Source organism: Phycomyces blakesleeanus (genome assembly GCF_001638985.1).
Source record: "Phycomyces blakesleeanus NRRL 1555(-) unplaced genomic scaffold PHYBLscaffold_8, whole genome shotgun sequence".
NCBI classification, from domain to species: domain Eukaryota; kingdom Fungi; phylum Mucoromycota; class Mucoromycetes; order Mucorales; family Phycomycetaceae; genus Phycomyces; species Phycomyces blakesleeanus.
This window is the reverse complement of record NW_017265141.1, coordinates 128,397-140,486: the sequence shown is the minus strand read 5'-3', so window position 1 is coordinate 140,486 and position 12,090 is coordinate 128,397. Positions and strand designations below refer to the sequence as shown.

General features: G+C 33.7%; 4 protein-coding genes and 1 non-coding gene across 5 annotated transcripts; 4 read left to right on the top strand and 1 right to left on the bottom strand.

Annotated features, from left to right (window-relative positions):
* The first annotated feature begins 2,494 nt into the window (after positions 1–2,494).
* Positions 2,495–2,565, top strand: PHYBLDRAFT_t112. Its single transcript has one exon. It is a non-coding gene; the product is annotated as a tRNA-His (tRNA).
* A 306-nt stretch (positions 2,566–2,871) lies between these two features.
* Positions 2,872–3,704, top strand: PHYBLDRAFT_61289 (hypothetical protein; the record flags this gene model as incomplete). The annotated part of the gene is made up of 3 exons (XM_018440785.1): positions 2,872–3,011; positions 3,032–3,245; positions 3,414–3,704. 3 exons carry the CDS (start codon positions 2,872–2,874, stop codon positions 3,702–3,704), a joined length of 645 nt encoding a protein of 214 aa, XP_018292696.1.
* A 958-nt stretch (positions 3,705–4,662) lies between these two features.
* On the top strand, positions 4,663–5,240 carry PHYBLDRAFT_167005 (hypothetical protein; the record flags this gene model as incomplete). The annotated part of the gene is made up of 3 exons (XM_018435551.1): positions 4,663–4,774; positions 4,961–5,086; positions 5,152–5,240. The coding sequence occupies 3 exons, from the start codon at positions 4,663–4,665 to the stop codon at positions 5,238–5,240; spliced, it is 327 nt and encodes a 108-aa protein (XP_018292695.1).
* A 2,057-nt stretch (positions 5,241–7,297) lies between these two features.
* On the top strand, positions 7,298–10,984 carry PHYBLDRAFT_180899 (hypothetical protein; the record flags this gene model as incomplete). Its single annotated transcript, XM_018438377.1, has 8 exons — positions 7,298–7,628; positions 7,754–8,058; positions 8,138–8,800; positions 8,882–9,021; positions 9,798–10,024; positions 10,078–10,129; positions 10,182–10,349; positions 10,413–10,984. 8 exons carry the CDS (start codon positions 7,298–7,300, stop codon positions 10,849–10,851), a joined length of 2,325 nt encoding a protein of 774 aa, XP_018292694.1. The 3' UTR covers positions 10,852–10,984.
* Positions 10,985–11,441: 457 nt separating this feature from the next.
* On the bottom strand, positions 11,442–11,935 carry PHYBLDRAFT_124049 (hypothetical protein). Its single transcript, XM_018428967.1, has 3 exons — positions 11,847–11,935; positions 11,682–11,783; positions 11,442–11,619 (listed from the first exon to the last, which is right to left on the bottom strand). Exons 1-3 carry the CDS (start codon positions 11,884–11,886, stop codon positions 11,588–11,590), a joined length of 174 nt encoding a protein of 57 aa, XP_018292693.1. The 5' UTR covers positions 11,887–11,935; the 3' UTR covers positions 11,442–11,587.
* Positions 11,936–12,090: the final 155 nt, after the last annotated feature.

Here is a 12,090-nt window from a genome sequence, read left to right as displayed (position 1 = left end):
AATGTTACTGCATATAGCATTTAGATTTATATAAGTAATTTTCTAGCTATAAAGATAATCATAAAATTTAGAGAGTTTTAAAAACATAGACAAATAGATTTTTCTTTTTTTGTATAATATTATTATTTATTCTTAATAAATAAGTATTTAATTGTTAAAATAATTTCTGAGTATTATACAACTATAAACTAAACATACTTTTATACTTGTCTATTTTTTGAAACATACTTTCTGCCATTGATTATATAGAATTCAAGTAATATATGTTTACATATGTTTTTTTTTAGTTTTGACTAATATTCTTAATAATATTATTATAAATGAGTATTGATTACTGCTGAATCTGAGAGTAAGACTGAAGGATAAAATAATATCCTCAGCTATTCTAGTCAAATGGATCTGTCTTTATGATATTATCTAATATACAGATCATCATATACATAATTGATTATGTATTATTATTATCATGACATAGAATATATAAATGCATATATATTCTATATATAGCATTATTATATTTCATATACATATTTCTTTTATTATATAAATACTTAATTGAGATACTACAACTACAACTATTTAATATTATGAAACATTACCTAAGTATCTGGGTTGATGTTATAAATGAGTATTGATTACTACTGTAATTGAGAACAAGTCTGAAGGAAATAATACAAGGTCTCAGCTATTCCAGTCAAAGATGTCAACCAATTACTTTATTATTTAACACGCAGGTTTATCATGCATGATAGTGATTATATTTCATATGATGATATCATCATAATATGGGATATATCAGTGGATTATTATAAGCATAATTATAACTTATAAACACATTTACTTTCAATGTTAATACTTCAGTGAGACTACACACATTTATATAATTAATCATATATTAATTATCCTAAGATCACATTACTCTGATTAAGGTTTGTGTTGTAAATGAGTATTGACTACTGCTGTAATTGAGAATAAGTCTGAAGGAAATAATATAAGGCCTCAGCTATTCCAGTCAAAGGTGTCTACCGATTACTTTATTATTTAACACACAGGTTTAGCATGCATGATAGTGATTATATTTCATATGATGATATCACCATAATATGGGATACATCAGTGGATTATTATAAGCATAATTATAACTCATAAACATATTTACTTTCGATGTTAATACTTCATTGGGACTACACACATTTATATAATTAATCATACATTAATTATCCCAAGATCACGTTGCTCTGATTAAGGCTCAGATAGGATCGATTACCTGACCCCAGTCATATAATTTTCCCAATCCAAAACAATATAAATAGCAGTAGTAGTTCAGTGTAGGAACCTGGTCAAACTTTGATACAAAATCTTTCTCAATAAACAAAACCTACACAAGTTCTCACGAATCTTCGTTCCTAATTTCAAATCTTGAATTCTTCCTCTTAAAAACTTCTTCAACTTTAACCACCACAACAGTTTGGATAGGATTGATTACCTGACCCCAGTCATATAATTTTCCCGATTCAAAACAATATAAATAGCAGTGGTAGTTCAGTATAGGAACCTTGTCAAATTTTGATATCAAGTCTTTTCTTAATAAACAAACACTATACAAGTTCTCATGAATCTTCTTTCTTCAATCTCAAATCTTCAATTCTTTCTCTTAAAAACTTCTTCAACTTCAACCACTACAACAGTCGGAATACTAAAATATTATCAATAGCATAAATGTTCTTCTTTACCAAAACTCTCAGACTGATCTGACTGGAGAAGTATCATATTAATTGGTTTTTCCGGATCTTTCTAGAAGAACAATACTCCTGGAAGATGGCTTATTATAATAAAGATTATTTAAGTACACACTAAATTATAAATTGGAAAAACATATGGTATTTCAGGTACAAAACAATAGAAAAATAAAATATTTGATAATAGAGACGTATAGAAATACTTTGAGATTATATATAAGTTGTCCTTTATTCATAAATAAAAAGTGTTCCTTTTTATAAGAAAACACAATCTGCTTTTGTCATTACATCTTAGTCTCTTAAGGCTTTCTTTCTTTACTATATTTGGTTATTAGAGTGTATTTACTGCTTAACTAGTGTCGGTGTTACAATTATGACATCAAGTCATAAATCGTACTTCTTTAGCTCTTAGCTATTCTTTTCTCTTTTATACTAGAGCTTTAGGACTTCCTACTAAATTAGCTCCATATCGATCTGACACAGTTTACCCAGCAGTATGATATAATTATCTTAACAATCTTTAAGATATTATCTACAGTACTAACTGTAATAATTATTGGGCTGATTACTTAATCATTTATATATATTTTATACTGACAAGATGATAGCTACTATGCTATCCCAATATGAATATGTTCTTATATGTGATAAATCCAACATCTGAGTGTCTGAATCACCACATATACTTCTTTACTAATTCAAGTTGGTTTATAACTTACATTATATATGTTAAAATACATCTAATCACATGATTAGCCATGATAGTATAGTGGCAGTACGTCGCGTTGTGGCCGCGCTGACCCTGGTTCGATTCCAGGTCATGGCATCTTTTTCATTTCGCCGCCATTTTAAAGCGGCGATTGGATGTTGTTTTTTGGGTTTTAACTTTAGATTGAGGCACTTAGTTTTTTTTTCTGATGAACCAAAATTAATTTCTGTCAATCTGTTTTACTTTTCTTGGATGAAGGAAACTACAGCTGGAACGGAAGGCTAAAATATGTCAAGGCTACATCTATTTTCAAACAAAAAACCTATAAATGTTCAGCTAGTCAATGATTTGTTGGAAGACCATACTGAAGTAGCAAGAAAAATAAAGCTTGAAACGATTCTGCAGGCGGAACACCGTACTCAAATGACAGATAAATTTGTCGGCATATCTTGCAAAATACGAGAGATCATGATCCGTTCACAGACTTTTAGAGATTACTACATACTTTGCCAGGCTGGTCAACCTGTAGACAAAAAATATATATGCAGAACTTTTGATATTCTGTATTACAAATGGTACTAAGCAGACTAGCTACTAACAGAAACAACATTAATCATGACTTGGTTGCATCCTGGAACAGTTTCGCACCCAGATATCTGCAAGCCAAATATGATGGCCAGTTGTTTCCTGATTATGCTCAGTGTTTATTAGCTGCTCACATAGAAATGGGCACTATGTATACAAGCTTGGTAGTAGAGCGTTTCGCGTCAATTCTGAAACAATATCTATTTTATTCAGTAAAAATGTTGTTCGAAGAGATAAATTGCTTCTATATATAGTTATTGCCAATCAAAAATATACCTTAATACTTTCTTATATTAATATATCGCCAGAAAGGCCATATATATGGAACATAGTAGAAATACTACTGCCACCAGCTTATCTGCGGTGGTGCGGCTGTATAGTCCGTAAAAGATAGAGCTGTGAGCCTTGCCTTAAACGATCAAAGGTCTGCTATAGGCGCGTTATTCGCACAGCCGTCTCTTATTGATATCCCTAAGCCAACCACTAAGGCCCGTTTATCTTCAAATCCTGGTGTTTACATACCAGTGCTTAGAAAAATCGTAAGGCAGTATGAGAAACTTTACCAAGTTCTCCAGAAAGCTCGGTCACAATCCCAAGAATTTCAGGAAGAAGATCAACAGGAAGCGCTTTCTCATCTGTTCGTGTTGTTCCCTAGATCTTTTTTGAAATAGATATTTATAACAGTAGATTATATCAGCCTTCCGGCACTATCCGGTTTAAGAAGAAGAAATACCTACCAGGAGAATCTAGTTTTATTTAATACTGTAATATGTTGAGATTCAGAGAATCTCTATTATATTTTTTATTAAATGTAATTGTCTTTTTTGTCTCTGAATTGACATTAATAATCGAGCCAAATGTCCCCCAAAAGTAATTGTACGGTATCTTGAATGAATGCGATACAAAATTTGGAGCTGTTATTTCTAACAAATTTCAAGATAACTTTTTTTTGTTTGTAAATAATAATAATAATAATAATAATAATAATAATAATGAACTTTACAAAAAATGCTCAGGAAGAATGTTATGAAAGTTTATCAAAGGGTATTGTGGTTGATTTCTATTATATCATTTACATATGATTTAATGTAAATACTCAAATAGGGCTTCCAACAATTCCAATACACAAGTGAATTGGAAATAAGTTAATAAATAGCACAAAGAAAAATTCAGTAATTATTATTCAGAGGTTAAATTTAACATATCATTTTATTTAATGGATTGAGATTTTTGGAACGATCATGTTAAGTTTTATGTTATATTAATAAAAATATTATTGGGATTACAATGGTATTGGAAGCTCTCAGTACTAGAACATTTACTCATATTGATATTGTTGTCTGTTACCATTAATAGCTTAATAGCAATAGTAGAAACAATAAAACATACTATGACTGATTCATATGTAGAAAACTGAACAAAGAGTTAATCAAGTTTTTCAATAGAACTTTCGCGATATATTCATTGTTTCGAAAGACGCATTCAATTAATATATGCTGATAATAATGACAGACAAAATTGAACTGGATATAATTCTGGCTTTACAAAAAAAAACTAATAGGTCTATCTTTTAAACCAACGTTTTTTTTGGTATTTTGATTGTGCTTAGAGTGGTCAAAGAGACCAATTATGTGTACATTTGTTTTTACAAAAGTAGGTATAGTATGTTTTGAATACATTATTCAGCACTCCATTTTTCAGCTGAAAATAAAAGTATATGGTCCATCTACAAGAAACAATAGTAAGGTTATTGTATATACATAATTTACTTTTTTGATCTTTAGAAGCTTTATAATCCCTAAATATTGCCAATACTTAAAAGGTGTTTGTTGTCTAAAACAAGTTGTTGAATATTGTCAAAAAAAAAGACTTTTTGCTGACTTAATTATAACAACTTTACAAAGTTTAAAAACTATATAAATAAGAGTTAATCTCCCAGTGTTTTACGATATCTTTCTTAATAACATCAAAAAATGCACATCATCGAAAAAAAGACACCTGTGGCTCACGCCAATCCCTGTATGTTTTGCGGCAAGAAAACTCACACCTATTCGTAAGTACTGATTTGAGTTCATCAACTATTATCTATTGTGACTTATGACCAAATATTTTCTATAGAACATGCCCATACGTTTACCGCCCTAAATAACGTTAATCAAGCTCTTGTTGACCCTCTAGAAAAGAACTATTCTATTCATCAAGACTAAAACAGCTCCCTTGACTCTTTTCTTTTCACATACAGCTAATATCATGTTAGATATTCCAAAGAAATATTTTATTGTAATAAATAAATGCGGACTGCAAGTGTTTCCACAATAAAAGCCCTACTCATCAGAGCTTACTTTTGTCTTCACTAAATTTTATACTTTTGATAGCTAATTATTCACAAATAATTGAAGCTCACCAATTGTGCTAACAAGCTTTGATACAAATAAGTAGCACGATTAATGCCACTTGCTTATGATATTATCGATCCTTTCGTGAATTAAAAAGCCACAAAAGTTAGTGATAGTTGTTCCCATATGTTTCATAAATGAAAGAAGTACATTAAAAGCTCGATACAGTGATAAGAATTGGAAAGAAAAACGCATATTACTCTATTCATATATTTTACTACTTTTGGTTTCTGGACTTGTTATACATAATCTTGTATTTTTCTCTATCTCTCAAGTTATCTCACGCTCGTGTGGCCATTTACTTCTCCACAGATAATTACTAATACCTTTAAATTATATGATCTGACTTGACAACTTAAAAAATAGACTTACTTCAAAGAATACAGCAGCTTTATATATATGCTTTGGCTCAATATATAAAGTGCCAATAAAGCTAACTTTTTTCATGTCATTTGAAAAACTCGCTTTCTTAATTTAAAGATTATAATTAAATCATATAAAATATGAGATTCAAGACTTCTCATATCTACTAAAGTCTATAGAACTTTTAGCTGTAGGGTACATACTTTTATGAGTAATATTATAAATTCCAGAAAATTGCTTAAATGATGACAACTACTTTTAATGTAAAGTGATCCTTTTCTGTCGTGACCTTTTTTCCTCGGAAAACCAACTTTAAAAAAAGAATGCACCTCAGTCACAAAAAAAAGAGGTACCAAAATTATGCTTCAGTACTACACTCCGACAAAAGAATGTTTGGGCCTCTCCCAATAATCGCAAAATAATAATAATTTTGTTTTAAATAAAAGTAATATTTTCTGCTTATTCTATTAAGCAAACCCACAACATAAAGCTCGTTTATATTATATAACAGCCTTGACCATTATTATAAACCACACTAAAGAAAGCCCGACTGTGATTGAGGAATAATAATGTCAATTGGATAGATGCCCAATGGAGCAGTGTTCTCTGGTCTGATGAATACCGATCTAGAGTTGAGAGTAATAATGTGCGTGTTGGAATAATTGAAGAAGGAAACAAAAGGTATGAAGAACATATTATTTCAGGAACACGGTAAGATAAAAGCAGTATCATGATTTGGAGCTGTTTCTGAACTAGTAGTTTTGGGACTTTAGCGTTCCTTGAAGATAGTGTAGACCAGAACGCATATGAATACTTTTGTACAAAACTTCTTACAATGGATTAAAAAAAATGACGCAGTGATGTCAAAATTAATTCAGGCTCTAATAAGACCATGTCAATTGTCATAAAGGTGCCTATACGAACTAATTGAAAGAGAGTCATGATAGTAAGATTTTTGAGTACTGACCTGCTCAAAGTCCAGCTCTCAGCTTTATAAAACATGTTTTGTGGGCTATCAAAGTCATATTGAGTGGATTAGGAGCCTTTATACAAAATATGAGTGGTTTGAAGCTTCCAATCCAACGAGAGTAGAAGAACATACTATCCACTAAACATGAAGCGAGTTTGCTATTTATATCATCAAGGTACCTGGCAGTAACTGGTACTAACGGTAGATATAATCGTTGGAAAGCTTCTACGTTTTATCATTAAGTAATAAACACTTATATCTTCTCATATCCCAAGTTTGAAGCTCTTAGCTGTAACCATTGACGAGCAGTTGCATGTTGAATATGAATAATATTTTCTTGCATGAGAAATTTATCCTCGGAGGTCCAAACATTTTTGTGTGTGAGTATATTTGAGATGCAGAAGATCATGACCAACATCAACAAGCCACCAGCCTCATCGTAGCGGAGCAGTAATCCGTTTTTTTAAAATGATGGGAAGGACTGGGGCAGACGCCTGCTCTCACGAATAAGCTCTTTTCTTTTGCGCGTCCAACAATGTCTCACGACAAGTATCAAAGTCCTTTGACCTCCAGATATGCCTCCAAGGAGATGGCTTTCAACTTTTCCGAGGACAAGCGTTACATAACCTGGCGCAAGCTTTGGCTCAACCTCGCCAAGGCTGAGCAGCGTCTTGGTTTGACCGATATCACCAACGAAGCTATTTCCCAGATGGAAGCCAACCTTACTCACATTGATTACGAGGTTGCCGCTGCAGAGGAAAAGAAGAGACGCCATGATGTTATGGCTCATGTCCACACTTTTGGTTTGGTCGCCCCCAAGGCAGCTGGCATTATTCATCTTGGCGCCACCTCTTGTTACGTGACCGGTAAGTCCTTTCATAAGTAACAGGATCATATATACATATAAAGTGTGTGGGGATTTCTCTAGGATACAAACTTTATTTAATATAAAAGAAAATTAAGAACATCTGATTTATATTTTTGTCCTTAGACAACGGTGATTTGATTATCCTCCGTGACGCCTATGATCTTGTCATCAAGAAGTTGGTTCATGTTATTGATATTTTGACCAAATTCGCTCAGGAATACCGTGCATTGCCCACTCTTGGCTTCACTCACTTCCAACCCGCCCAACTTGTAACTGTTGGAAAGCGCGCCACTCTCTGGATCCAGGAACTCTTGTGGGATCTCCGCAACTTTGAACGTGCACGTAACGATCTCAAATTCCGTGGTGTCAAGGGTACTACTGGTACTCAGGCATCATTCATGGCCCTATTCAACGGTGATCATGATAAGGTAATAGCAATGACAATTATAAAAAGCTTACTGCCCAAAAAAAACAGCCTTGACTTATTTTGTATGTGGGTTAACATAGGTCGAGGAATTGGATCAATTGGTGACCGAGCTTTCCGGTTTCACCGAGGCATACCCTGTGTGCGGTCAGACCTATTCCCGCAAGATTGACATTGATGTTTTGAACCCCCTGTCTGGCTTTGGTGCTTCCGCCCACAAGATTGCCACAGATATCCGTCTTTTGGCCAACTTGAAGGAGGTCGAGGAACCTTTTGAGAAGGATCAAATCGGCAGCTCGGCAATGGCTTACAAGCGTAACCCTATGCGCTGTGAACGTGTTTGCTCTTTATCTCGTCACTTGATGGTCCTCGTCAACGACGCTTTGCAGACCAGTGCCGTTCAGTGGTTCGAGCGTACTTTGGACGACAGTGCCATTCGCCGTATCTCTCTTCCCGAAGCATTCTTAACCACCGACATTTTGTTGACCACCATGCAGAACATTTTTGAGGGTATGGTAGTATACCCCAAGGTTATCGAACGCCGTATCAACCAGGAGCTTCCTTTTATGGCAACCGAGAACATTATTATGGCTATGGTCAAGAAGGGTGGTGATCGTCAGGAGTGTCACGAAGAAATCCGTGTTCTTTCCCACCAGGCCGGACATGTCGTGAAGATGGAGGGCGGTGAAAACGATTTGATTGAGCGTATCAAGAAGACCAAATACTTTGAGCCTATTTGGGCAGACGTAAGCAAATGAATATTTTACTTATATATTTGTAATGGTAGATCAAGTAATGCTTACATTATTTTATATGTATTTTTATAGCTCCCCGCCCTTTTGGATCCTTCAACCTTTATTGGTCGTGCTCCTGAGCAGGTTGACTCTTTCGTGAAGAAGCACGTTGAGCCAGCATTGGCTCCTTATGCCAACGAGCTTAAGAACAAGACCAAGGCCGAGTTGTCTGTGTAAATTAACTGCCGAATGGCAATATATTGTAAATGTCTAAAAAATTGTTCAGTAAACTTTTAACTTGAAATTATCCTGATAAAATAACAAAGCAATTTCTATCATATTTTGAGTTCAGGCAGATTTTTTTGTCATTTTTGGCTTCATATAAATAGAAAGAAAGAAAACCCAATATTAGCCTTTTTGATTTATGAAGTGTAGAGTGGGGATAAGTTGGAGCAAAACCATATGGTTCCACATAGTAAACACAATCTTGGTTTAAATGGGTAATTATACCTACTGATAGTTTTTTTTGCCAGTTTCAAAAGCCTTTAAAAATACTAGCTTTAAAATAACATTATCGCTGATCCTGCAGCTCCTGTTCTTTACACAAAACTAAATATGTATGCACATTGATTATTAAGGAAACTTTGCCAAAGGTTTGTTTGGACTACATTGCAGGTTGACTTATATGTTGAGATATGATACTAAAACTGTATTTCTTGCTAATTAGTGCAAGAAATACAAAAATGTACATGCATTATTTACCGATCGGTTATTTTCAGTAAGGTGACCATTAAATAAATGATGTGTACACATGCTGACAAAGCGCTCCATAAAGTCTTCTCACGCTATCAAGAACATATATAAATATCTACCATATTTATTGAATCTGGCACTCCAATATATTTATTTCCCTCACTTTAACACATTTGCCCAATATGACTGCAAAAGAGTAAATACTTTATTGTAAATTCACAAACTTTGAGAGTTGGAGACCTGATAGTTATTATAGGAGCCCTGGTGCCGATGAACAAGCACATTTGTCGATATTCATCAGATCAAAACGCCAAATTATTCTAACAGGAACCGAGACGGAAGAGGAGGCAAAAAGAGCTGTGACAATTCCAATTTCTATGCTTCGTGCACCAGTATTTAAAGATGTCCACACACAAAGAGTGCATATGAAGCAAAAACTGGCGGCTGGTTTCCGCCTATTAGCAAAGTACGGTTGGGACGAAGGTAAGTACTAGGACGCGAAGGAAAAAGAGCCAAATACTGATGGCCAGTTGAAGGTGTTGCTGGACACATGACATTTCGCGACCCTGAGTATCCTGATTTATTTTGGTAAGCTAATCTAATGTACATTGTCATCTTTATCTAATCATGTAAAAAAAAGGGTGAATGCATTTGGTCAATACTTTGGTCACATCAAGGCCAGCGATTTGATTCTTGTTGACCATCAAGGAAGCATTGTTCGTGGTAATCAGTTTGTCAATAAGGCAGCCTTTGTAATCCACAGTGCTATCCATGAGGCGCGTAGGGATATTACATGTGCCGTCCACACGTAAGTTACACCAGATAGTATAATTTATGACATCTTTCTCAACACAAAAATATCATACTCTAGGCATTCGATGTATGGCAGAACATTCTCTACCTTGGGAAGACCTCTTTTACCGATTTCACAAGATGCTTGCGCATTCTACAAGACACACAGTGTCTATGAAGATTTTGGTGGTGTGGTTTTTGATGAAGAAGAAGGCCAGAATCTTATCAAGGCTTTGGGCCCAACCAACAGAGCACTTATTTTGCAGAACCATGGCTTGTTGACAGCAGGATCCACTGTTGATGAGGCTATCTGGTTATTTATTTCCATGGAACGTTGTTGTCAGTCTCAATTACTTGCTGAGGCTGCTGCTATTAATGGGTACAAAGATCTTAAGTTGATTAGTGGCAAGGTTGCTGAAGGTGTCAGCAAGAATATAGCCGATAGCAAAGCATGTTATTTCCAATTTCAACCCATGTTTAATATGATAGTCAAAGAGAATCCTGATTGTCTTGAATAATATATATATTTTGTTATTTAAATTAAGAACTAAATATTAATTTTACTCGTAAAAAGGGACCCTTTGAGTAGTCTTATGGAGTCCAAAACAGGTACAATAAACTCTAAAAACACAACAGGTTTAATCACAGATCATTCAAACACAATTTATTTTAACTTTAATGACCCTTTAATGTATTCAGGCATATCCATTCCCAATACGTTATGTACATTTAATGCCCTCAAGGTTTATTTGACTTTCTGAAGTAATGACTACAATTGTATTTTATGCTTCAAAATATCATAAGGTCAGATTCTGTGCAGATATTATACGGAGCCTCATAATAATTTCACGCATTATTTTTTCTTGAAGAGTACAGGGAAAATCTTATGTGGTTCAATGGGGATATCTTGAGTATAAAAACCACAACAAAAGAGGTTTATGCAAAACTTCTGCAGTATAATATAATACTGGCCTTAATTTCTAATATTTTTAACTTTCTTCTTGCTTGTTTATGTCACAAATAACTGCAAGTGCTTTTGAATTTGCACATTTCTTAGACTTAAACACCCTGCTTATATTTTCAAGCAAAAATTCGCAAAATACGAGGATAAGATAGGTAAAGAATGTTTATAATAAAATAAGGGAATATATATACAGATACATATACAAATGGTTTTGAATGTACTAATGATCGTTAAAAATGTACTAGAGCTGTGGATCTTTTTAGGTGATGCGTATTTTCAAGAATGGTGGGCTAATATTTCAAGATAATATAGAAGGCATGAACTTAAAGGTAAAGTTAGCATCATGTACAATTGTGTTGTAAATAATGTCATGTATAAACTTACTAATACCAGGAATATATCCTAGACAAGTCAAACATATATTGATAACAAAGTCGCAACCGCAGCCTTTTTCGAACATGACTCCAAGAGGTGGTAAAATGACAGCTATATATTCCAACATTCTTTAGTTTTAATGAATCGGCTAAGTGATGTACTGTGGTTACTTACCAAAGAAAAACTTGAAAATATCAGAGCATGTAAGGGCCATAGTGAATTATAATTTATTTCTTTTCGAATGGAGAGATGAGTGGGTGAAAAGTTGGTTTTTAAAGAAAGAATGAAAGAAAAAAGGTTGATCTTTTATATACGTGAATTTAATTATTTGCTAAGCAACATTTATGATATATTTGGACAGGAGATAAAAAAATATATTAGAATTAAGGTCGTGGCATAGAAACTAAATATAGTATCA